This window comes from Mesocricetus auratus, unplaced genomic scaffold (assembly GCF_017639785.1).
Source record: "Mesocricetus auratus isolate SY011 unplaced genomic scaffold, BCM_Maur_2.0 Super-Scaffold_100015, whole genome shotgun sequence".
Taxonomy (NCBI): Eukaryota; Metazoa; Chordata; class Mammalia; order Rodentia; family Cricetidae; genus Mesocricetus; species Mesocricetus auratus.
Window position 1 is genome coordinate 54,935,152 of NW_024429198.1, and position 22,559 is coordinate 54,957,710.

Below are 22,559 nucleotides of genomic sequence, written 5' to 3' on the forward strand. Positions count from 1 at the left end.
CTTCAGTGTTGTTCTCATGCCTCTTTGTAGTCACTGACGCCTGTCCCCATCCCTGCGCAACCTCCTTCATTATGGATTTATTCACATGTTTAAGTGAGTTTTCTGTTAATGTGTTCTATTCTCCGGGGGAAATGACTGCTTTCATTTAGCAGACTTGTCTTGACCGTCATTCATCTCACTAACACATTCATTCCCTTTCATGGCTGTATAGTAGTCCATCATGCTTTGTCGACTTACCTGTTGGTAGACATTTGGGTGGTTAGTGATTTTGACAGTGAGTGTTTCTGGGAGTGCTTTTGTTTCTCTTGGGTAAATGACTAAGCATGGAATGACTGAGCCATATAGTAGGGCATGCTTAGCTTTTTAAGAAGTCACTAAACTATTTCTGGAATGATTGTAATCCAGTATAATTCCAAATTCACAAAACGTCATGAAATGGATTTCTTCAGCTCTCTAGAGCTGTTCTTTGGACCCAGCACAAAGCCTCCCTAAATTTGCCCATAAGACAGCTGGACTTTCTTCTGGGAAAGCTTATAACCATACATTTCATTTCTTTAATAGAGTCTCATCCATTAGGAACCCTTAGGTCCTCCTTTTCTTTTTTATTGTTTCGATGACTTTTGACTTTCAGGGGCTTTTTCTAAATAGTATAATTAATCAAGTTGATAACCCACAATAGTTGCCTCTTGTTCTTTCAATGTCTATATGTATTGCAGTGATGTCATCTCTCCGTGCTCAGTACTGTTGTTTTATGTCCTTTTTCATTATCATTCTGGCTAGAGGTGTATACATCTTATCAACATCAAAAAACATTTTTCTTTGTTTTTGAAAATTTTTTAATTGTTTTTTTTAAAGTGAAATAGAATTATATTGCATTCCCCGTCCCTTTCCCCTATAGCCCCTCCCAGCAATCCTCTCTTGAACCACTCCTGTGAGCCTTTCCCAGTTTTATAGCCTCTTTTTCTTTTGATTATTGTTATATACATGCATGTAACATATATATGTATGTGTGTATGCACAATTACATATCAGCCTGCTGAGTCCAGTGTTGTTGTTCTGTGTGTGTGTTCAAGGCTGACCATTCTGCATTTGGCAACTAGTAAGGGACTCGCCCCTGGGAAAGGTCAATTCTCTTTCTCCCAGCAGTCATTAGCTGCCTGGAGTTCTCTGTCTAGGGTGGGAACCTCCGCCAAGCTTTCCTCTTTCCATGTCAACGTGTCTATTGATATTGCCTGCCATTGTTCCTGTCTTGTTTATGCAGCCATTTCTTGAAGAGACTATTTCACAACCGACTCCCTAGCATCCTGGTGCTTACACTATTCCCATCCCCTTGTTGGAGATGGTCCCTGAGTCACAGATGCAGGAGCTGTGGTGTAGATGTTCCCATGAGGGCTAGGCTCTCCACAATCCATTGCTCTCTGCATTATGTCCAGTGTGGCATTCTGTGATGCTCTCCATTTGCTGTAAGAGAGGCTTCTTTGATGAAAGAGGATAGGCATATTCATCTATAGATATGAGGACAAGTTTTAGAATGGAGGAAGGGATCATGCTGGTCTAGTAAATCGGCAATAATAGATTCCTTTTTAAGGTCCACAGCTTCCTGAGCCATAGAAAGCAGCTAGGTTTCTAGTACCTGATATGACTTTCCTCCTGTTGAGTGAACCTTAAGTCCAATTAGACAGTTGTTGGTTGCCACTGATAATATGAATGCCACTTATTATACCTTTATGCATATCTTGCCATGTTGATCATTGTCATGATTCTGTAAATTGTTTTTGGTAGGATGGTCATTTTCACAATACTATTTCTATGAATGCATGAACAGGGATAGCTTTCCATTTAACATCTATCTCTTCAAATATTTGAATTTTTCATTGTAGAGGTCTTTCATCTCCTTGGTTAGGTTTATTTCAAGATATTTTATTGTCTTTGATGCTATTGTAAGTAGGAGTGTGTCCATGATCTGTTCATGAGTGTATTTGTTGTTGTATAGAAGACTACTGGTTTCTAAAGTTGATTTTGTACGCTGCTCCTTTGCTGAGATTGTTGAATGCTTCTAGAGATTTCTGGGGGAATTTGGGGGTAATATCATCTGAAAATAGGGATAATTAGACCTCTTTTCCTGTTTGTATCCCTTTAATTTCCTTCTCTTGCCTTATTGCTTCAGCTAGTGCTTCCAACACTATTTTGAAAAAAGAGTCAGGGTAGTGGACAGTCTTGTCTCATTCCTGATTTTAGTAAGATTGCTTTGAGCTTTTCTCCATTGAGGAGAATGTTGGCTGTGGGTTTGCCATATATAATGTTTAATAATTTGATGTCTGTTCCCTCCAGTCTACCTTTCTCTAGGATTTTTACTATGAAATCATGTTAGATTTTGTATATATTGAAATGATCATGTGATTTTTTTCTTTAATTTCATCTATATGATTCATAATATTTTTGACTTATGTAAGGTAAACTAACCCTTCATTTCCAGGATAAAGACAACTTGACCATAGTGAATGATCTTGATATGTGCTTATATTAGTTTTACTAGTATGTTATTGAGGATTTTCCCATTTTTGCTTATCAGAGATGTCTCCAGTTTTAGTCTTTCATTCATTTCCTTTCTATTAATTTTTAGTCTAGTTTTTCTTTCTTTTGATTAATTTACGTAAAATGTTCTTTTTTTTCCTCCTTAAATTGGGGAATAAAGTCATTGATTTAAGACGTAAAAATGTAGGCATTAGAAACAGCTGACAGGAGCTAGTGGGAGCTTACTGACTCTGAACTGACAGGTGGGAAACCTGCTTAGGTCCAAACCTGCATAGGACCCCTGAATGCAGGTGACAGTGGATGGCTTGAGCAGTTTGTGGGGCCACTGGTAGTGGGGCCAGGATGTATCCCTAGTACATGAACTGGCTTTTTGGAGCCCATTCCCTGTGGAGAGATACCCGGCTCACCCTGGACACCAGGGACAGGGCCTTTGTCCTGCCTCAACATGGCTATGGGACAGACTTTGTTGGTTCTCCACGGGAGGTCTCACACTCTCTGAGAAGCATATGGGGAATGGGGTGAGGGGACATGGAAAGAGCAGGAGGAAGGGAGGAAGGGGGAACAGGGATTGGTATGTAATAAGCAAAAATAAAATAAAATAATGAAAAATGTTTTATTATTTAGCATAGAAGATTTTTCTGTGTTATTTTAGCTTTATTCTACAGGTTTTTGTTTATATTTACTTTTGATTTGTTCAAAATGCTTCTTAATTTCTGAATGTTAAAATGTTTATTTTATGAATATTTGGGTTATTTTAAAATATTTTAACTTATTAATATTTTAGGTTCATAAACTTTCATTCTGCTATAAAATACTGAAGTTAATGAAATTCTGGTCAAATAACATACTTGTATCTTCTTTAACACTATTAAATTTGGTGAATTTTACCTCTTAGCTCAGGCTGTCTTCTCTCATAGAAAGTTTTTCTGTGATCACTTGCAAAGAATGTGTCTCATGATGTTGGATGGAATGTCTAGTAAATTTGTGTGCTGCTATTGTTTTAGTGTTCTATGCCCTTAATGACTTTTCATCTACATGTTCCATCAATTCCTGAGAAGATGGTGACAAAATCCTATTCTATAACTTTATATTTGCTTGTCTCTTGCATACTAATTTTCCCTTTATGTCTAAAGCTCATTTATTGGCACATAAATGTTTATAATTGCTACATCCTCCTGGTGATTGTGGCCTTTTATCATGTTGAAATGGCTTACTTTATCCCTGATAAAATATTTTAATCATGAATCTATTTGTTCATCCTTTTATTTGGACATAAATTAAGTTTTATATCTAAGTTGGATTTGTGTAGGCAATTTACTGACGTTTAAAAGTCAAATCTGATAGTCTCTACCTGTTAAGTGGAGGTGTTTAAAGCATTTATATTTAATGTGATTGTTGATTAGATTGAGTTTAAGTTTATACTATTGCTATTGTATTTGTTTAATCTGTTATTTTCCCTTTTAATCATCTCTGCCCAATTTTAGCGTCTATTTTTATTAGTCTGTTTTGTTTCATTTCTGTCTTATTTGTAGTTGACTGTTTCATGTTGACGATTTGGATACTTACAGTGTTCATCTTAATTTATTGTATTTATACAGTCCTATGAGTATACTTTTGTTTTCATTTTTCCACTAAAGTCACCATGTATTCACTTTTATATGTATTGTAATCCCATGGGAGTTGCTGTTCTGCTTGTTCTAAATAGTTTGCTATCTTTAAATGATGTTGAAATAACATTTGCCTATTTCTCCTTTTATTTTTTGTGTGGGCCAAAGTTGCAAGGTGGTATCATTTACCTTCTGCCAGCATTTCTGATACTGTAAATTTATATCCTTCTCATTTTATAGCTGGAAAAGTATCTTTTTTCTTTTTCTTTGACTTTTGCCTTTGATACATGTATATATTGCCTAGGAGGGTGTATTGGTTGCTTATCTCAATGACAGGATAAAACAACTGACAAAAACAACTTCAGGAAGGAAGGGGTGTTTGGGTTTATGGTACATTGCAATAGGGAAGCCATGGATGGCAGCAAGAGTTAGAGGCAGCTGGTCTCATCACATCTGCATGTCAGAATGCAGAGAGATGAATGCCGGCCCTCCTCTGACTTTCTCTCTTATACTGAATGAGAGACTCTAACTCTGGAACCGTACTACCCTCGTTTAAGGTGGGTCTCCCCTCTCAGACACCCCAAAAGGTATGTTTCCGCGGTGACTCTAAGTCCCTTTACGCTGACAACAAAGATTACCAGTAGAGGAAGTGGTGGACACCAGGAGAACCAGGCCCTCTGAATCAACTAAGCAAGGCACATGTGAGCTCACAGAGGCTCAGGCAAGCACGGGCACTGCGTGTGTCCACACAGGGGCCTCTGCGTGTGTCCACACCGGGGCCTCCGCGTGTGTCCACACCGGGGCCTCCGCGTGTGTCCACCCCGGGGTCTCCATGTGTATCCACACCGGGGTCTCTGCGTGTGTCCACCCCGGGGTCTCTGTGTGTACATTGTAGCAATTATCGGTTCAGTATTTCTGTGAGACTCTTGACTGTGAGAACAGGTGGCTCCGACTCTTGTGCCTGCTTTTGGGACCCTTTTCCCCCTGTTGGGTTGCCATGTCCAACTGTGATATGATCGTCTTTGATTCGTCTTACTATAATTTATTTCATCATGTTGGGTTGTTGTCTCTTGAAGCTTGTCCTTTCCTAATGAGAAACAGAAAGGGAGTGGATCTGGATGGGACGGGAGGGGAGCAACTTCAGGATCTGAAGGAGCTGGGAGGAGCGCAGGAAGGGAAAATATAATCAGGATACATTGTATGAGAAGAGAACCTATTTTCAACAAAAGGAAAAAAGAAAAGGAAAAATTATCTCAAAATATAAAAAAAGGCATACAGGAGTCCAATAACTACGTACTTCTTTCCAATTTTAACTAATGAGAGTTTGTAAACAAGAGACTTGATAAAAGGGCAGTGAAAACCATCATGTCACCTCTACCTTCACTTAGAAGCATTTACAGAAAGCTATGGCATGTTACATACAAAAAAATTGCTAGCCAATTCTTTGTCTAAAACATATCCAACAATCTGAATATGACATAATAAAATGACTGAAATGCCTAATAAAGGAAGCAATAAAGCACTGTTTTATAGCTATATAGCTCTGCATGGAAAATATCCTAAGTACATTAGTCCACAGGGCAATTTAACATGTCAATTACAAAATGTTTACACTTTTGTAAACAATAACAGAAACACTGCACAAATCTACAGGCAATTAGACTCTGCAGTGGCAGCTCTGGGTTTCTGTGAGTTTCACTATCAAAAGAATAGTGTGTTTGATTTTTACAACCTCCTTGTAACTCCCTCAGGATGTATTCAGAACTGCGATTTTTGGACAAAGAGTATCTGAGAAAGGTGGATCTTTTTTTAAATGTATTACATGTATTTCCAGATAGCTATTTCAACGTGTGTTCCCAAGGACCTTTCTACTTCTGCAAACCCATGCAAACTACATCGTTCTTGGTGCAATTTAAGGCAAACACATTTTCTAGTTTAAATGAGGTATGTCTCTTCCTCAAGCCCCCTCCCCAAAGGAATCATTGATGGAGTTATCTGTTTGCTTTTCATCCGCGTTTTATTTCTCTGTTATTTCATCTCTTTCCCATCGGTTTTGACAATAACTTTCCACATCCACTGGTGCTTTTTGTGTAGTGTATCTGGTTTCTCTGATGGCTTTGAAGATTATCTTATTGTCATTGATATTTGTCAGTTTGAATTTGATGTGTATCGATATGGTTTTCTTGATATTTCTTGTACTTGGGAGTTAATGAAATTCTTGGACATGGTGGTTTATAGTTCTCATTATTTGGGAAACTTTCCAGTGTCAATTTCTTTAAAAAAAAGTTTTCATCTCTCCTTTCTTATGATCATTCCAGTTGCATATTGAGTGACTTTCTCCCGTTTTATTACTGTTCTGTGAATTCTTCTTTTCCTTTTTTTTTTAAAATGTATTGCATTTTAAATACTGATGTCATTGTTTGTTCACTAATCAGTTTTCTGCAATGTCTCTTTATTCTTTCGGCTGAGCTTGTACACCTATTGTGTGTGCCTCATTGAGTCTGTGGGCTTTCATTATGACTAGTCACATGACTTTGTGTGTAATTTCTTTTCATACATTGGCGTTTTTAATCAATGTACCATAACTTTTACCTTGTTGGGGACCCAATATTCCTTCATTCCTGGAGTTTGTTGTGTAATATGCTTTTTTGAGGTCTTGCACTTTTAGCTTTGTTAGCCCCAGCTGTATTTGGGGCAGTATTTTTCCATGACTGAGCCAATGACGCCTCCTAGGACTGGAATCTGTCTTGAATGGCTTCTTTGGCAGGTGGTTGTTGGATGTGGTGATGAATGAGTTTACTGAGTAGGTAAGATTATGAAGTGAATGCTATTGTTCCTACCTTTAGATTTTATTGGAGGCCACAAAAAATCGCCAGAATCTTCTGATCAGAAATAGAGAAAATAGTGGCCAGGCTGGAGAGATGGCTCAGAGGTTAAGAGCGCTGACTGTTCTTCCAGAGGTCCTGAGTTCAATTCCCAGCAAACACATGGTAGCTCACAACCATCTGTAATGAGATTCGGTGTCCTGACTAGCATGCAGGCAGAACACTGTATTCATAATAATAAATAAAATCTTTAAAAAAAAAGAAATAGAGAAAATGTTCTTTTGACCTGTCCTGTTTGGACCAGCATTAAAGAACTTAAGTAACATCTAAAATTAGTTGTTAAAAATAGCAGCCATGCGTTACCTCCTGGTTGTCTTCCCTAGTAATGTTATCCATGCTTGTTCTGACAGATAACCCAGTTCCAACTCGCTTACGTGGGTATTGGTGATCGGCTGGTCTCATTGGGTTTACTGGCAATGTAAATCTGGCAATTGTCGGGCCCCTGGCTGAGTGGACAGGGAACCACCAGCAGAAACCTCATTCAGGCCTATTTACACTGCACTGTGGTGCTTGTGGGACCCCAATGCAAGCAGAGGCTCACCCCAGGGTCGCAGAGGGGTGAGCCTGTGTGTGGAAACATCCAAGACTTGGCCTCTATGTGATGGTTCTGTTGCTGTGTATGCTGAAACAAGCCATGTGATCAGCCTGACTTCAAGGGTGGGAGGAGTGAGTTTGTGAGCCTGTTGGTGTGTAAGTGTGTTTGTGTGCGTGCGTGTGTGTATGTGCGTGCGTGCGTGCGTGCGTGCGTGCGTGTGTGTGTGTGTGTGTGTGTGTGTGTGTGTGTGTGTGTAGCAGAAGACAGCCCCTGAATGTCATCTTGTCTCTTTTGAGACAGGGTCTCTCATTGGCTTAGAGCTTGCCGAGTTGACTGGGCTGGCTGGCCAGTGAGTCTCAGGTATTTTATTCGTGCTTCTTCCTGAGGTCTGGAGTTTTAAGAACATGCCACCATACCTGTCTTTTTTCTTTTTTTAATGTGGGTTCTGGGGCTTTGAACTTGGGTCCTTGTACTTGCAGGGAAATCAGTTTAGCAGTTAAGCTACTCCCTAGCTGAACGCTGCTGGGAGAGGAGACACTGTACCATTTGAGGTCTGTCTCTGGAAGATGCTGTGTGTCCATTCCAATTCTCTGCTCAATAGACAAACAAGACAGAGCTGCTGGCTCCTGAGCTCTGAGCCATCCCTTGGCCGAGCAGTTGCTGACTAGCTGGCAGACTGCGTCTGTCTTGAATGATTCTGAAGCTAGTGTTCTTTCTCCCGTTTGTCTCAGCTTTGTCTTCAGAAAGCCTTCCAGCCTCGTGTTTAGTCTGTCTGCAGATTCTTAGATCAACACGGTGCCAACTCATCGTCAAAAGGGGAAGACTGCTGATGACAGACATCCCTCCACCCCCACTTTAGGTCAGATCATCTGTGTTGCGTTCACTCAGCCCAGGCCTCTGTCTGTTCTGTTAGGAGCTAAGAGGCATCCCAAACCACTCAGTTATGACCCAACTGGCTGCCTCGGGTCATTGGGTAGAACGCTCTTCTACTGGGGAAGCAGGGATGTCTTAGAAAAAGAAGCGCTGTCTATTCCCATGGCAGGGAGCAAAAGGACCTGCACGTTTCCCAATCTAAGAAAATCCTTCTCACTCTCAATTTTATCAGTTGGTTCTTTCTGGATCAAATCCTTTGCTTCTGACATTAGCATAATGGAAATAATGCTAAATTCTTATGAGAAAAACAATGTCCTTCTGAATTTCTCTCTCCTCTCAAACAAAAACAATTGCCTTAGGTCAAGTATCAAAAAGAGACTAGACTCCTTATTGCTAACTGCCACATGGGAGATTCCTGGGTCCCTGGCAATAGTGTAAAAGTTCCAGGAGGAATGTTCTGGGAATCTTCGGTAACGGTGAAGTTCAGGAAAACATCGTTACTACCAGGCAAGCAGGAATATAAGTGATGGCAGCCCAGATGATGAAGGGACCATTTATCTCAGCTGAGAGGATTCCTGTGAAAACCAAGGCATGAGTCATCAGATGCTTGTCTGTGTCCCTGGAAGGGATGGTGAGGTCACAGGGATTCTACTGCAAAAAGAAGGCATGTTTTGTGGCACTTTACATCACAGGTTGTTTTGGTATGTTTCATTTTTTGCTTGGCTATTTAGGCTTTTCCCCCATGTTTGGTACGAGGAAAGACTTTCTACATTTTATTCAAAGACTGACATTAGTACTGGCACCATTTGTTACACAGCCTCTCCGTGCCTCCACTGATGTTGACTTAACCAGTAGAGTGTGTGTGTGTGTGTGAGTGAGGGTGTGTGTGTGTGTGTGTGTGTATGTGTGTGTGTCCTAGGAAGTCACCTCCTTCCATTGGTCTATTACAATTACATGTCAAGATCACATGCATGCCTGGCTGCTGTGGTTATTGAATTTATTCTAGCATTTCATGAGACAATGCTCTGCTTTGTTTTTATTCAAAATAATATTAATAAATCATCATCATCATCGTCATTTCAGATTCTCTGCAAATATCTTAGACTCAGTGATAAAGTTCCCTGACAAATTCTTTGGAGATGGTGATTTAGATATGTATTGGCTTAAGAGAATTAAATCCTTGGCCTGATTTTTTATTTTTGTGTATGAATGTGATGTTGGAAATATAAAATTTAGAAGTAAAATTTTACAGTTAGTGAAGTTTTTTAATTTCAGATTTATTTCCTTATTGTTTATTTCCAACTTATGACCAGTAAGGGAGATCACTTGACATGGGCTCTAGTCACCTATCCGTTCAGCTTCTTAGTGGTTCAATGATAAGTTTTGAATCTTTGTGTATGCAAGAAGAATATGTTTTCTCTGTTGTGTGGCATCAGATTGATGTTTGTATAAATTTATTAATTATATTAATATTCCTTAATGTCTATCAATCATTATGCAAGACATTAAAAGAATCCCTTTACTCTGTGTGTTGGATTTACCTGCATATAACATTTTAAAAATTGCACAATAACAGCAACTCAGAAAATACAGAATCTATACAGCATAGTATGGCCTTTTTAGGGTGAAAACGAAATAAATTCTGTCAGTGTCTTTGTGTCCAGGGCTATTAGGACCTCCCCTGTGAGCCTGGGATACGGAACTTAGATGTAAGGATAATGAATTGTACTCCTCCTTCTCCCCACTTTTGTAACCTGCATTTACAAGTGAGGTTGGCTTGGATGTATGTGACATGGAACCCCATCTTTCTCAGCACTAAGGAGTTCCATGTCCCCAAATGTGCAAGCATATTGTCTCTGAATTTACATATGCTTTTGCCCACTCTGCCTCCTTGGGTAGAGAGACAATAAACTTCAAAGTCAATTATATCTTACATTTGGAAAGTTTTATTGACAAGCAAAAGCAATAGTTGTTCACAGCGTATTTTATTCCCCAGAGACCCAGCTCATCCCTTTGTAAATTTTTTGTTTAGTGTCCTTGTCTCCCACCCATTCTCTTCCTTGGCATTTCTGGTGATTCCCATCCCAGGGCCCCACCGAGGCCTCCACTCAGTTGAGAATGGTCTGGTTTTTACATGAACTCTGGCAAAGGATAAGAGCTGGCCTCTGGCATGCAGAATGTCCTTGGATGCTTCTTAAAACTGAACAAAATGTCCTTAATTGGATTAGCTTTTTAGGCCTCTCTAGTGTCTTTTCTGTCTGTCGTCTGAACACCTGGGATGTGTACAGAGAAGTTAGTATCTGGTAAAATGTGTAAACAAACAAACAAAAAACAAACAAACCAGTTTCAGGTTGAAAATTGATTGTAGTCTGTCCAAGTTCTAGCATAAACCAATTTTAAATATAAATATAAAGGCATCTGTGGATTGTATAGATCTATGTACATACATGCAATGCCTCTGCCTGGACTACTGTTTATAGTGGTTCCTCCCGACTATGACTAATGACCATTTGTAGGCCAAGCACATTGCTTGGTGTTTTCCATACATTGCCACCATCTCCAGTGCTACCAGCATGGGAAGCAGTTTGCTTATCACCATTTACAGACAAGGCTTCTGAGCGAGTAGGGATTGAGATGCCTACTGATTTTCTAAGTACTACCTGGGTGCTCGTAGACCCTCCACTCAAGCCAAGCTGGGGGTTGATCACTGCTTCAATGCTTTTCTTTCTTCTTTTTCCGTGTGTGTGTGTGTGTGTGTGTGTGTGTGTGTGTGTGTAGTATGTATATGTGTGCATGCATGTTTTCCCTACATGTATCATGTATGTTGTTGGGGGAGTATATGTGCATGCATATTGGTGGAAGCCCTAAGCTAATGTTGAGAATCATCCCCTGTGGCTCTTACTTTACTCACTGAGGCAGGGCGTCTCAGGCAAAGCCAAAGCTTGCTGCTGTGGCAGGCTTGCTCTGGAGAGCCCGTCTCTACCTCCCCAGATTGGAATTTACGGGCAGGCTACCATACTGGTAACTCATCGTTTACACGGGTTCTAGGCATTTGAGCACTGGTCCTCACGTTGGTGGGATACGAGATCTAACCACTGAACCATCTCTCCAGGCCCCTGCCCCACGCTTTTATCCACAGGCCAAGCAACTGAAACGTAACTTGTGTTTGCAGGTCATCGCCAAGTGGTCTTCTCACATCCTCCTTTCGGCAGCACCAGGAGTCGCTGGCGGCAGAGAGAGAACGGAGGCGGCAAGAGAGAGAAGAAAGACTGCAGAGGATAGAGCGGGAAGAAAGGAACAGATTCAAGTGAGAGTTTTAGACTATTCTAACCGATTTCAAACGCAAAGCACTGGCTTACAGGCTCCCTGGGCGGGTCAGGAAGCAGCACATTTGCTGCCGATTCTGTGTGTCTTTGAAGAGGACTCACCTGCTGCAGGATGCTTGGCTCTGGTGTGTTCTGGCTTCCTCTGGCCATGTGGCAGGAAGCTCAGACAGCCAAATAGAATTAAGGTGCTGTGCAGCCTTAGTTCACCATTAGTTAAAGTGCCCAGGACACAGAGCCTAATTGCCTCAATGTAATTTGCCATTTCTCCCTGAAGGACTTCATGTTTTATTCACATCCTATTAGATATAGAAAGAAAATCTTTTTTCCAACTTTCTGGTTTGTTCTTTGCTCCCTGTAGTAACCACATATTCACATACATACATACATGCAATTTATCTTATATACTATGCATTGCTTTTTTCTATGGGGGGATTTTGTACCAGTTTCTCCCAGCTTATGCCACGTTCTCTGTCCCCCTCCTTAGATGTTTCTCTGGGCACAGCCTATTGAAGTTTCCATGTCTTAGCTTCTCTGTCCCAGCTGAGCCCAGTGTCCCTCTGCTTCCCCTTTTACCAGTTCATCTGCTGGCTGTCCTCCAGGTCCTCCTCCCTCGTCCCTCCTCCTTCCTCCCTCCTCCTCCTCCCTCCTCCCTCCCACATCCTCCCTCCTCCCTCCTCCCTCCTCCCTGGGCTCCACAAGCCACACTTTGCAGAATGCACAGCACTGAGTCTCTCCTTACAACTTCCTCCCTACCCTATCTGCTTTTCCATTCCCCCTTCCCCAGCTTTCCTCCCCACACTTCTGTATCTTACACCTTCTCCTTCTCGTTATTCCTCCCATAACATCAACATTTTCCCCCATCTCTGCTGCCCACTTCCTCCGTTTAGTTTCCGTGGCAAATACTCCCACAGATGACACCTGTTACATCGCCAGAGGACATAAGGCATGATCAGTGAGAACTTACAGATCCAGTGACTTCTTGCTTTCCCCAGAGGCCAAGAAGCACAGGTGTCATTATAGAAATGATCCAAATATGAGCAGAGTTGTAAAGCTGCTCAGTGGCCACTTGCTATTTCATGCAGAGACACCCCAAGTCTCTCGGTGGAAGGCTAAGCCTGGCTTTGGCGAGAGAGATAGCATGAAGTAACCCAGCATCATCTCCTGCCACCCTTGTGTGGTGTACTGAGAGCTGTTGGGTTCTACCAAATGATGCCTGGAGACAGCAACCTGCTTGTGCTCTTCTGAGGTGGTTCCAGAAGCTCTTTATAAAATCCAGTTCTTTCAAAACCCCCGCAACAAGTTAAATGCTTCCTGATTTATGGATCTCTTACAAATCTCATATTTTACCACCAATTAGCAACTGGGAATTTTGCCTCCAAATATGTGGAAATTCGGGGATTAAGTTATGCATCAAAAGTCTTATTGAAAAATACTTATAGTAGGGTACAGGAAATGCTGCCTTGAAAGAAAGCAGGAACAGCAGCAGAGAAAACTAGGAGGATGGTTTATTCAGTGTTTGCCAGGAAAGCGTGCACACCTGACTTTAACCCTCAGAACCTGTGTGATAATCTATGCGTGGCGGCACATACTTATCACCCCAGTGCCAGGGAGGCAGAGACAGGGGATCCCTATGAGGAGGCCCTGTGGCCAGCCACCCTGACGTCCTTAGGTAGGCTTTGGGCCTATGAGTCATTCTGTCTCAAAAAGGGGGGGTACTGCACTGGAGAGGGGTGCTGTGGTTAGAGGGTGCTGTGGTTAGAGGGGTGCTGTGGTGGAGAGGGTGCTGAGGTGGAGAAGGGTACTGCACTCGAGAGGGGTTGCTGTGGTTAGAGGGTGCTGTGGTGGAGAGGGTGCTGTGGTGGAGAGGGGTGCTGCACTGGAGAGGGGGTACTGCACTGGAGAGGGGTGCTGCACTGGAGAGGGGTGCTGCACTGGAGAGGGGTGCTGCACTGGAGAGGGGTGCTGCACTGGAGAGGGGTGCTGCACTGGAGAGGGGTACTGCACTGGAGAGGGGTACTGCACTGGAGAGGGGTGCTGCACTGGAGAGGGGTGCTGCACTGGAGAGGGGTGCTGCACTGGAGAGGGGTGCTGCACTGGAGAGGGGTGCTGCACTGGAGAGGGGTACTGCACTGGAGAGGGGTGATGCACTGGAGAGGGGTGCTGCACTGGAGAGGGAGTACTGCACTGGAGAGGGGTGCTGCACTGGAGAGGGGTGCTGCACTGGAGAGGGGTACTGCACTGGAGAGGGGTGATGCACTGGAGAGGGGTGCTACACTGGAGAGGGGTGCTGCACTGGAGAGGGGTGCTGCACTGGAGAGGGGGTACTGCGGTAGGGCTGGAGAGATCGCTCAGTGGGTAAGAGTAGTTGCTACATCGTATGAGGACTTGAACTTAGATCCCAGCATCCACAGGAAAATCTGAGTCTGGATGCATGCAGGCCTGTAAACCTTGTGCTGTGCAGGCTTTACAGGGAGCTGGGGAACACAAGGGCATACAGTGGCACTTGCTAGCCCAGGCGAGCCCAGGTTCAATGAGAGACCCTGACTCAAAGGAATGAGGTGGAGAGTTGATAAAGCGGGAACCCTGACATCTGCCTCTAGCCTCTGCATACACAGGCAAATGCACCTACAGAACCAACCAAGGCACGTAGAGACTTCTGAGGAATAACCAAGGGTTGTCCTGTGACCTTCACACGCACGAGCGCGCAAGCACGCGCGCGCGCGCACACACACACACATACACACACACACAGAGAGAGAGAGAGAGAGATGCCATAGTGACTTCTGAGGAATAACCCACAGTTGTACACACACACACACACACACACACACACACACAGAGACAGAGAGACAGAGAGACAGAGAGAGAGACAGAGAGACAGAGAGACAGAGAGAGACAGAGAGAGAGAGAGACAGAGAGAGAGAGAGAGAGAGAGAGAGAGAGATGCCATAGTGACTTCTGAGGAATAACCCACAGTTGTACACACACACACACACACAGAGAGAGAGAGAGACAGAGACAGAGACAGAGACAGAGACAGACAAGGAACACAAAAACAAGGAACTTCCTGAGCCACAACCCATCTCTGACTTGAACATGTGTAGTTTCTGGCATAAACAGCAAGCCCAGCTCTGAAGACTGGCTGGAGGGAGGACTACCACCCAAGTCCCAGAGCAGCTGCTGGTTGGTGCACAAGGCCTGATCCGACCCAGTAGAAACCCCTGAGAACTGAGCTAGTACTGGAGCCCATGTCGTAAGGGACTTCTGAACTCACAGGGGAACCCAATCTGTTGATTATCTACAAACAAAAACAAGAATGAGCATCACTTTTGGAACTCAAGTCCTCGGAGTCTTGGAGAATTAAGAAACACAGATGTGATGCCAAGCAGCCTGTCACAAGGAGCTAGGGTCATCTCAGCACAAAGAAGAAAGACAATGGAATGACAAAAACTACGGAAGGGACGCTGGTGATGCCACTATCAGGCAGATTCTAGAGTAGCTATCGTGAGTGAGTTTCAAGAGTAAGGGCAAACACATCTCTGTCACAAGCTATTTGTGGAAATAATTGATCTATATGACAAACTATATTAGAATTGTCCATTCCCAATATATTACAGTAGAATGTCAGTGTATGGCGTTTTACTAGTTCAAATGGGAAAAAAAGAGTAACAGAATCATGCTTGAAACAACTGAGAAACAAGCCTTGGTGAAGATGTGAGCAGAGTCAAACAGAAGCCCATGAAACTGAAGCACAGAAAGAGTAATGACTTTATTGGGTGAGCCAGGCAGCAGAGAGGAGGCCCAGTGCGCCAGTTGAAACAGAGTGCGAGAGGAGAGAAGTCCTAGAAACCCTTGGAATAACACCCAAATCCCTGTCATTTGTGTCACTGGAGCCCCAGGAGAGCAGGGAGATAATCCAAGAGCATGTCGTAGCATTCAAACTCATGTTGTACACGTGCTTACACGCACACAGACTGCGGACTGACTCCGACAACCCATTTCAGAGGTGGCTTATCCCCAATCACCGTTTGCTTTGGTTCTCACGTGATTATGATTATCACTGTCATGTAAGAGCGCAGAGAGAACCAGGCTAAGTGACCCCTGCGTGCCTCCCCACGCCAGGGGTGGCTTGATCCGGCCGCCCACCGCCTCTCAGTCTGAGTGAGCTGGTCACGTGCCTCGCGCCTTCTGCACGCCTCAGGGTTGTCCTCTGACTTCAGGTGCATTAGTGATGCAGCTTTCAGTGCCTGGCTTAGGAGATGCCGTGTTTCTAGCTCGAAAGGCAACGAGCATGGATGCGTGTGCACAGCACATCTGTACGAGCATGGATGTGTGTGCACAGCACATCTGTATCCCTGCTGCATCCTCACCAGACCCCACCTCCCTTGGTCTCTCTGACGCTGTTACACACCATCACCCACATTATGAGGCCCAGTGCAGACATCCATGATGTCCAGACTCTCCGGAAAACCAGAGTCTGCTGAAAGGCAAGTGGCCAGCTAGTCTGAAACTTAGATTCAAGTTGGAACCCCACCGGCAGGACCAGAAAAATTAAACATTAAGTTGAACAATGTTGGACATATTATGGGTGTAAATAAAAGTGAAAGCATGAAGTCAGACCTTCCAATGGCCTTGGATGAAAACGGAGTAGTGAGGAGTAGTGTTTCTGAGTGAGCCCGATGTTTTCCTGCTCTCCTGACTTCCTTGCCCTTTTATTGACAAAAAAAAAAATCCACGTGTTTAGCATGTTTGAAGTGGCCTCTACATTTTTAGCATTCAACTATGACAAATTTTCATTTTCTAAGGCATTTCCTCTTAATAATTGCTTCATGATCTTATGAACATCTAAACCTGTCATTCTCCTCTTTTCATTTGCTCTGAACACCTCCTCTAGCCGAGAATATCTAGACAAGAGAGAGGAGCAAAGACAGGCCAGAGAAGAAAGGTGAGTATCTGTCTTCTTCACTTTGTAACGTGGTGTCATGTGACTTTGCATGCAGAACCCCCTGAGATGCATTAACCTCACCCAAGGCACCTCAGCATTGCATGGCTGGTGTCTGCAAACACCCGTCCTCCTTACCTTATATTCCAAGGAGACTCTGAATTTATGATAGGTATGGCAACTGACAGAAGTCAGAGACCTAGAGAGGCCATCGTGGGGAATCCATGCTCCAAAACCCTTCTCAGATTGAGCATGTTGCCATTCCGTCCTGACACATGTCAGGTGCAGTCGCATGTCACAATGGCGGAGATGCGTTCTGAAAACTTGGTCGCTGGGTGACTTTTGTCATTGAATATCGTAGTGGGCACTAACAAACCAAGATGGTAGTGGCAACACTGGGCACTAGCTGCTCAGGGACTGTCATTCAGCAAGCAAGCCCCAACTGACCAAACATCGTGATGCCTCCATTGACCATACTTGAACCAGCGCTCCTGAGCGTGGGTCAGGTGTTATTACTATGTACTGCCAGGTCACGTGGCCCGTGCTCGTTCAGTCAGTCGATAGTTGGGCACGTGTGCCATGCCAGATATTGTCCCCAAGTGCAGAAGTCCCTTACTGCCTCCTGAAATGCTTTCATGGTCTCCATAGCAGGCACCATCCCCAAATAGCCCCTGCAGTGTTTATACTCACAGTGGGCACTTAGGAATAAATACATGGTGCCGTGCAAGAGGGCCCAGTGGGGAAGGGTACTTGTGGCAAGTCGATTGAACTGGATTTGATCCCTGAGACACACATGGTGGAGAGAACCAACTGCGTTCTGCAAGTTTTCCTCTGACCCCCACATGCATGTCATACACACACACACACACACACACACACACAGAATGTAGTTTATAAACACATGACTTAACAAACCAACAGCTTCATTTAAAAATCTTCAAGCTACAAGCCTAGTTCACTTTATTTTTTATGTGCATGTGTGCTTTGCCTGCATGAATATCTGTGCCCCATGTGTGTGCCTTGTGCCCTTGAAGATTCCCCCAAGACTGGAGTTACAAACTATTGTAGGGCTTGAGAATAGAACCTTGGTCTTTTGGAAGAGCAGCCAGGGCTCTTAACTGCTGGATCATCTCCCCAGTCTTACTCCATCAATTTAGCTCCATTACAAACTGTCAAGTTCACATATTAAGTTTGTGATAGCTTGAGATAAACAGAGGACACTGGTCATGGAAATCGACAGGCCAAAGTTTTTACCCCTTCCTCTCTTACAGCCTGCAGTTACTAACTCTGCCACCAGATGGCGATATGGTATGGGGAGAGGGATAGGCTTAGTTTATGCCTTTTGTACTGGAGCCTAGTGGGAGCCTAACCATTTCTGGCCTGTGCCAATGTGCTGTGGAATTGTGCTAATGTTTTAGACACCATCAGCTAAATAGATCAAGACAGTCTGAGTCAGGCAACAGGGGAGACTGTCTGTGCTCAATTAAAAAATTAGATGCTTAAGTCAGCCTCATGAATAAAACATTGGTTTATTTCCTACATTCTATTAGATTACTGTCATCCTAATAACCAGTGGTGGCCAGTAAATCCAGAGTGAAAGGTGCTGGTGACAAAGCAAGGAAGTCTTCTTTCTCTGCTAAGTGAGCTTCAGATAACGGGGAGGCGGGGAGGCATACACTCTTACAGGAATGCTGTCGATCCCCCACTCACTCGGGGTTGAGGAAGTTTGAACTTTATGCGTTTAGTTTTCTCTCTAGATTCTGTGCTTTGGAGCTTCTGACAGACTGTCAGTCAGCGTCCGCACAGGCAAGGCAGGCTTGGCGGACCCTGCTGGAAATGCCAGGCTCTCTAGCTATGCCCCATTCAGACTTTTTCTTGTCCCTGGCGTAGTCAAATAGGAGTTTGTCACTTACCTTCTCCCACTCCTGCTCTGCCCTCGATAGATACCCTCTCCTCTCCTCCCAGAATGCCCCTCTGCACAGCAGGTGGTCATCTCAGCAGGTGCAAGAGAAGGCTCTCGATGCCCCTCCTGTAGCCTTCCCCCACATCCTACCTCTCAGCTTACACAGGCTTCAGCAAACAAAGCCAGGAATATCCCAGTAGTCTGAGCCAGCCCTTTTCCTGGTTTGGGTTTGACTAGTCTTAGGACACAAGGGGTCACGGGCAAAAAGTACAAGGGAAGATTGGGGATGTGTTAGAAAATTGGAAATAGAACACTCGTGATGGTTGTGGTCCAGGAACCGGGAGACAGGATGCTGAGCCCTGCTGGGAGGCCCTGCTGGGAGGTGTCAAAGGGCTTGAACTCAGTGGGAAGGGAAACCTGGGCAGGAGGAAAAGTCATTGGTGACCAGGACTGGCTCATACAGGGGGTGTGGGTTCAGCAAAGAGAGACTGAGCTGAAATTCTGCTCCTGCCCTGGATGCCTCCTGGGTGTCAGGGTTCACCCCCAAATGTTTATTAACCTCTCTGTCCCCCCCTGCACCGTTAGCTGCATGAGGGTGGGATGTTTCCTTGTTTATTATTAGTTCCTTAGTGCCTGCTACAGTCCTAGGCACATTGACAAATGTTCAGTAGACAAAAGAAAAGATGAGTAAGTAAACAAAGGAGAGAGGCAGAGATCGCAAGGGAAGACTGATGGAGGAGCAGAGGTGGGAGGCTGAGGCCTGGGCGCTACAAACACAGGTGAGTGTCAGCCTCGCCGTGGTCGCCTCACAAGGCATCGGGGACATGCGACAGTGACCTCATGAGCTGTGACTCCCAAGACCCGTGTGTTTGGGTCCCTGAGTGCATGGCTTTAAGAGTCACTGTGTGGAGAGGTCATGCCATGTGTCTAGCTTCCGGCCCAGGAGGGTGGTCAAGCTGTGACATCTCTCACTACGGTGACTTTCATGAGCTCCAGCCCACCACCCTCATGTCTCCAACCACTGCAGACACACACAAGAATTCTCCTGGCTGCCGTGGCCTAGGGCAACAGGGGCAGGCCTGTTAAACCAAACGTGTGTGGGGTGAGGCTGGAAAGACGGCTCAGCGGTTTACAACACTTGTCGCTTTCACAGAGGACCCAGGTTTGGCTCCCAGCATCAAGATGATGGCTCAGAACCATCTGTAGCTCCAGTTCCAGGGATCTAACTTAACCTCTTCTGACCTCCCCAGACACCAGGAACACGTGTGGTGCATGCATATGCATACAGGCAAGCAATCATACACATAAAATAAATAAACCTAAATGAAGTTATTTTAGAGGCTGTGTATCATATACTTGACCATTTTAGCCACTTGCACGCATGGTCAGTAATGTGTGGCATAGTCACACAGCTGTACAACCAGAAGTCTTGTTGTGTAGACTGAAATTGTGCCCCTGCTGACCAACACTGCTCTTCTTAGTCCGCTCTTTTGTTGCCCTATAAATAAACACCCTCATTCTTGGGGCAATTCTGGTTAAGTCTTTGGGCTCCTCCTCTGTCCCATACATCTTTGGTGATGGCCTTTATGTACGCCCAGGGATAGTCTTTGTGAATATCCAATGATCTCTCTTGGAAGAGCCGCCCTTCGGGTTCCTGGCAGACACTCATCTAACCCCCTGCCTGCTGACCTGGCTGCCCACAGAGTGTGGTGTGGAAGGGCTGGACCCCATAAAATGAAAGGCCAGGATGGTTTGGTAGCTTCATGTGTGGACAAGATGTGGCTGGCTCTCTAGGGAACCAGTGGTTTTGTTGCTTCAGTTTTTTTTAAGGTAATTTGGCCTCTTGGCTAGAAACCTTTCACATGAGAATGTGGTTCCTGCTCTTCAGCTCTGGGACTCACATCCCCTACATTACCACACGACCCCATTAGCAGGGCAGTCGGACTGTACTACCACACTACCACTATTAGCAGGGCAGTCGGACTGTACTACCACACTACCACTATTAGCAGGACAGTGGGACTGTACTACCACACTACCCCATTAGCAGGACAGTCAGACTGTACTACCACACTGCCCCATTAGCAGGACAGTCAGACTGTACTACCACACTACCCCATTAGCAGGACAGTCAGGCAGTACTACCTATCATACTATCACTATTAGCAGGACAGTCGGACTGTACTATCACACTACCCCATTAGCAGGGCAGTTGGACTGCAGCCTTTCTGAGGACAGCTCTGTCCCGCCCCCCTCAGCACCAAGCTTCGGGTGTTACTATGTGCAACCCGTCACTGGTCTTCCCAGGGAAGCCGGCTCACTGGTCAGTGGGATGGGGTGCGGGCAACCCCGGGCCTCCTGACTGCAGGCGGGCTTCTGCACGTGGGGGGCTTTCCCCATGAACACCTTGCCCACTTCCCCTCGGCGGGCACAGGCAGAAAGAACCAAGGAGGGTGCTCTCCCTGATCTCCCGAATCCTGTTATCCGCTTGTTGCGAACAGACGCACACACGTGAGAGAGCTGACTGAATATGCCAGGCAGTAAATGTGAAACGCCGTCGGAGCTGAATGGGCTACATATCCGACATGAGTTCAGAGGCAAGGCTGAGATTGCTTGCAGCTGTGCTGGTCCAAGCAGGCTCCGCAGAGGGAGGGAGTGCAGGCTGGCATAGCCTGCCTTGGTGGGGGGAGACGGGGTGGCTGATGGCGGCCACACACTCCTAAAGGCTGAGATGGAAGTGCCTGTTTCTGTGTGTGCGCGTGTGGGCAGGTCAGAGGTCAATCTCACATGTCTACCTTGTTTTCTGAGACAGGGCCTCTGAGTGGCCTGGGCTGCCTCAGCAGGCTGTGCTGGCTCATTAGTGGCCCTTGGAGGTCTGCCTGCCTCTCATCCCCCAGCACTGAGATTACAAGAACATGGTACCGCATCTGGCTCTTAGATGAGAGTCCCAGGGATCCGAGTCTTCATATTCGGAAGGCACACATTTGGCCAACTGAGCTTCCTCTCCAGCTACAGCCACAAGCTTCTTAAATAGCAAATGACTCTAAAGACGTTCACCATGCCCTCTGTATCCTGGTGAACGGGGAGCGGCATGTCCTAGGCCTGGGTGGGGTCCCTGGTGAGGTGCATTAAGGCATAGGCATGGGGTGATGGGTTTCGAATAAGCTGCAGCACGTTGGGGAAGATGGAGACCCGCCCCAGCTTAACTCGAGCATTATTTCCATGTAGACATCTGGAAGAAGCACACATTTCGAAGTTATTTTGGTCTGATCTATAAAGTGCACTATGAGGAAGATGATTGGTAGCTGTTCTTAATAAACAGTGGGTTCTGCCTGCCTGCGATGCAAAACAGATGTATCTTTGTTCTTTTAAACGGACTTTGATGAATAAACTGTATGTGACGTCAGGTCCAAGCTATTGGATGTCTGAGCCTTGCTCAGAAATATTTTAGAATATAAAAAAGTTTCCATGGGCTATGTCGAGAGAACAAAGTGAATTCCAGTTGCATTGCTGCTAGCGTTGAAGCAGGTTCAGGAATTCCGAAAGGCTTCTGTCCAAGCAGCCCCCATTCGGTATTTGGGGGCACCGTTTCCCTCTGCCACACCAAGGAACACTCCCACTACACAGCTGTGAACTCCACGGGGGTTCCGTCCTCAGCTGTCACTGCCAGAGCCTTTTGCGGCTCATTATTTGCTAGTTTATTGTTGTTGTTATTATTCGTATAGATGTGTTCTCCGAGGGGGATGAAGATTCCGCCGCAGTGAACCGGGATCCGGTTTGGTGTGGTGTTGCCATTTGCCCTCACTTACTCGCTTATGAATGATGCAGGGCTTTTATAGTCGCTAGCATCTTGGCTTTGCTGTGCGCTGTTGGCAGACGGACCTCCAGTCAGCCCTGAGCTCTGCCCCATGCATCAGGAAACTAGCTCACTCTGCAGGTGTTTCATCCATAAA

The 22,559-nt window shown here is 45.0% G+C and overlaps 1 protein-coding gene across 8 annotated transcripts in view; it reads left to right on the top strand.

Annotated features, from left to right (window-relative positions):
* The window catches only part of Fhod3 (formin homology 2 domain containing 3), a 419,361-nt gene that overhangs the window by 329,593 nt on the left and 67,209 nt on the right, over positions 1-22,559 (top strand). For 7 of the 8 annotated variants that reach the window (XM_040757956.1, XM_013124838.3, XM_040757957.1 and 4 more), the window contains 2 exons: positions 11,608-11,742; positions 16,656-16,706. In XM_040757956.1, coding sequence (XP_040613890.1) covers positions 11,608-11,742; positions 16,656-16,706 — 186 coding nt within the window. The remainder of the gene's footprint in view (positions 1-11,607; positions 11,743-16,655; positions 16,707-22,559) is intronic. The other variant, XM_013124854.3, reaches the window with a different exon arrangement.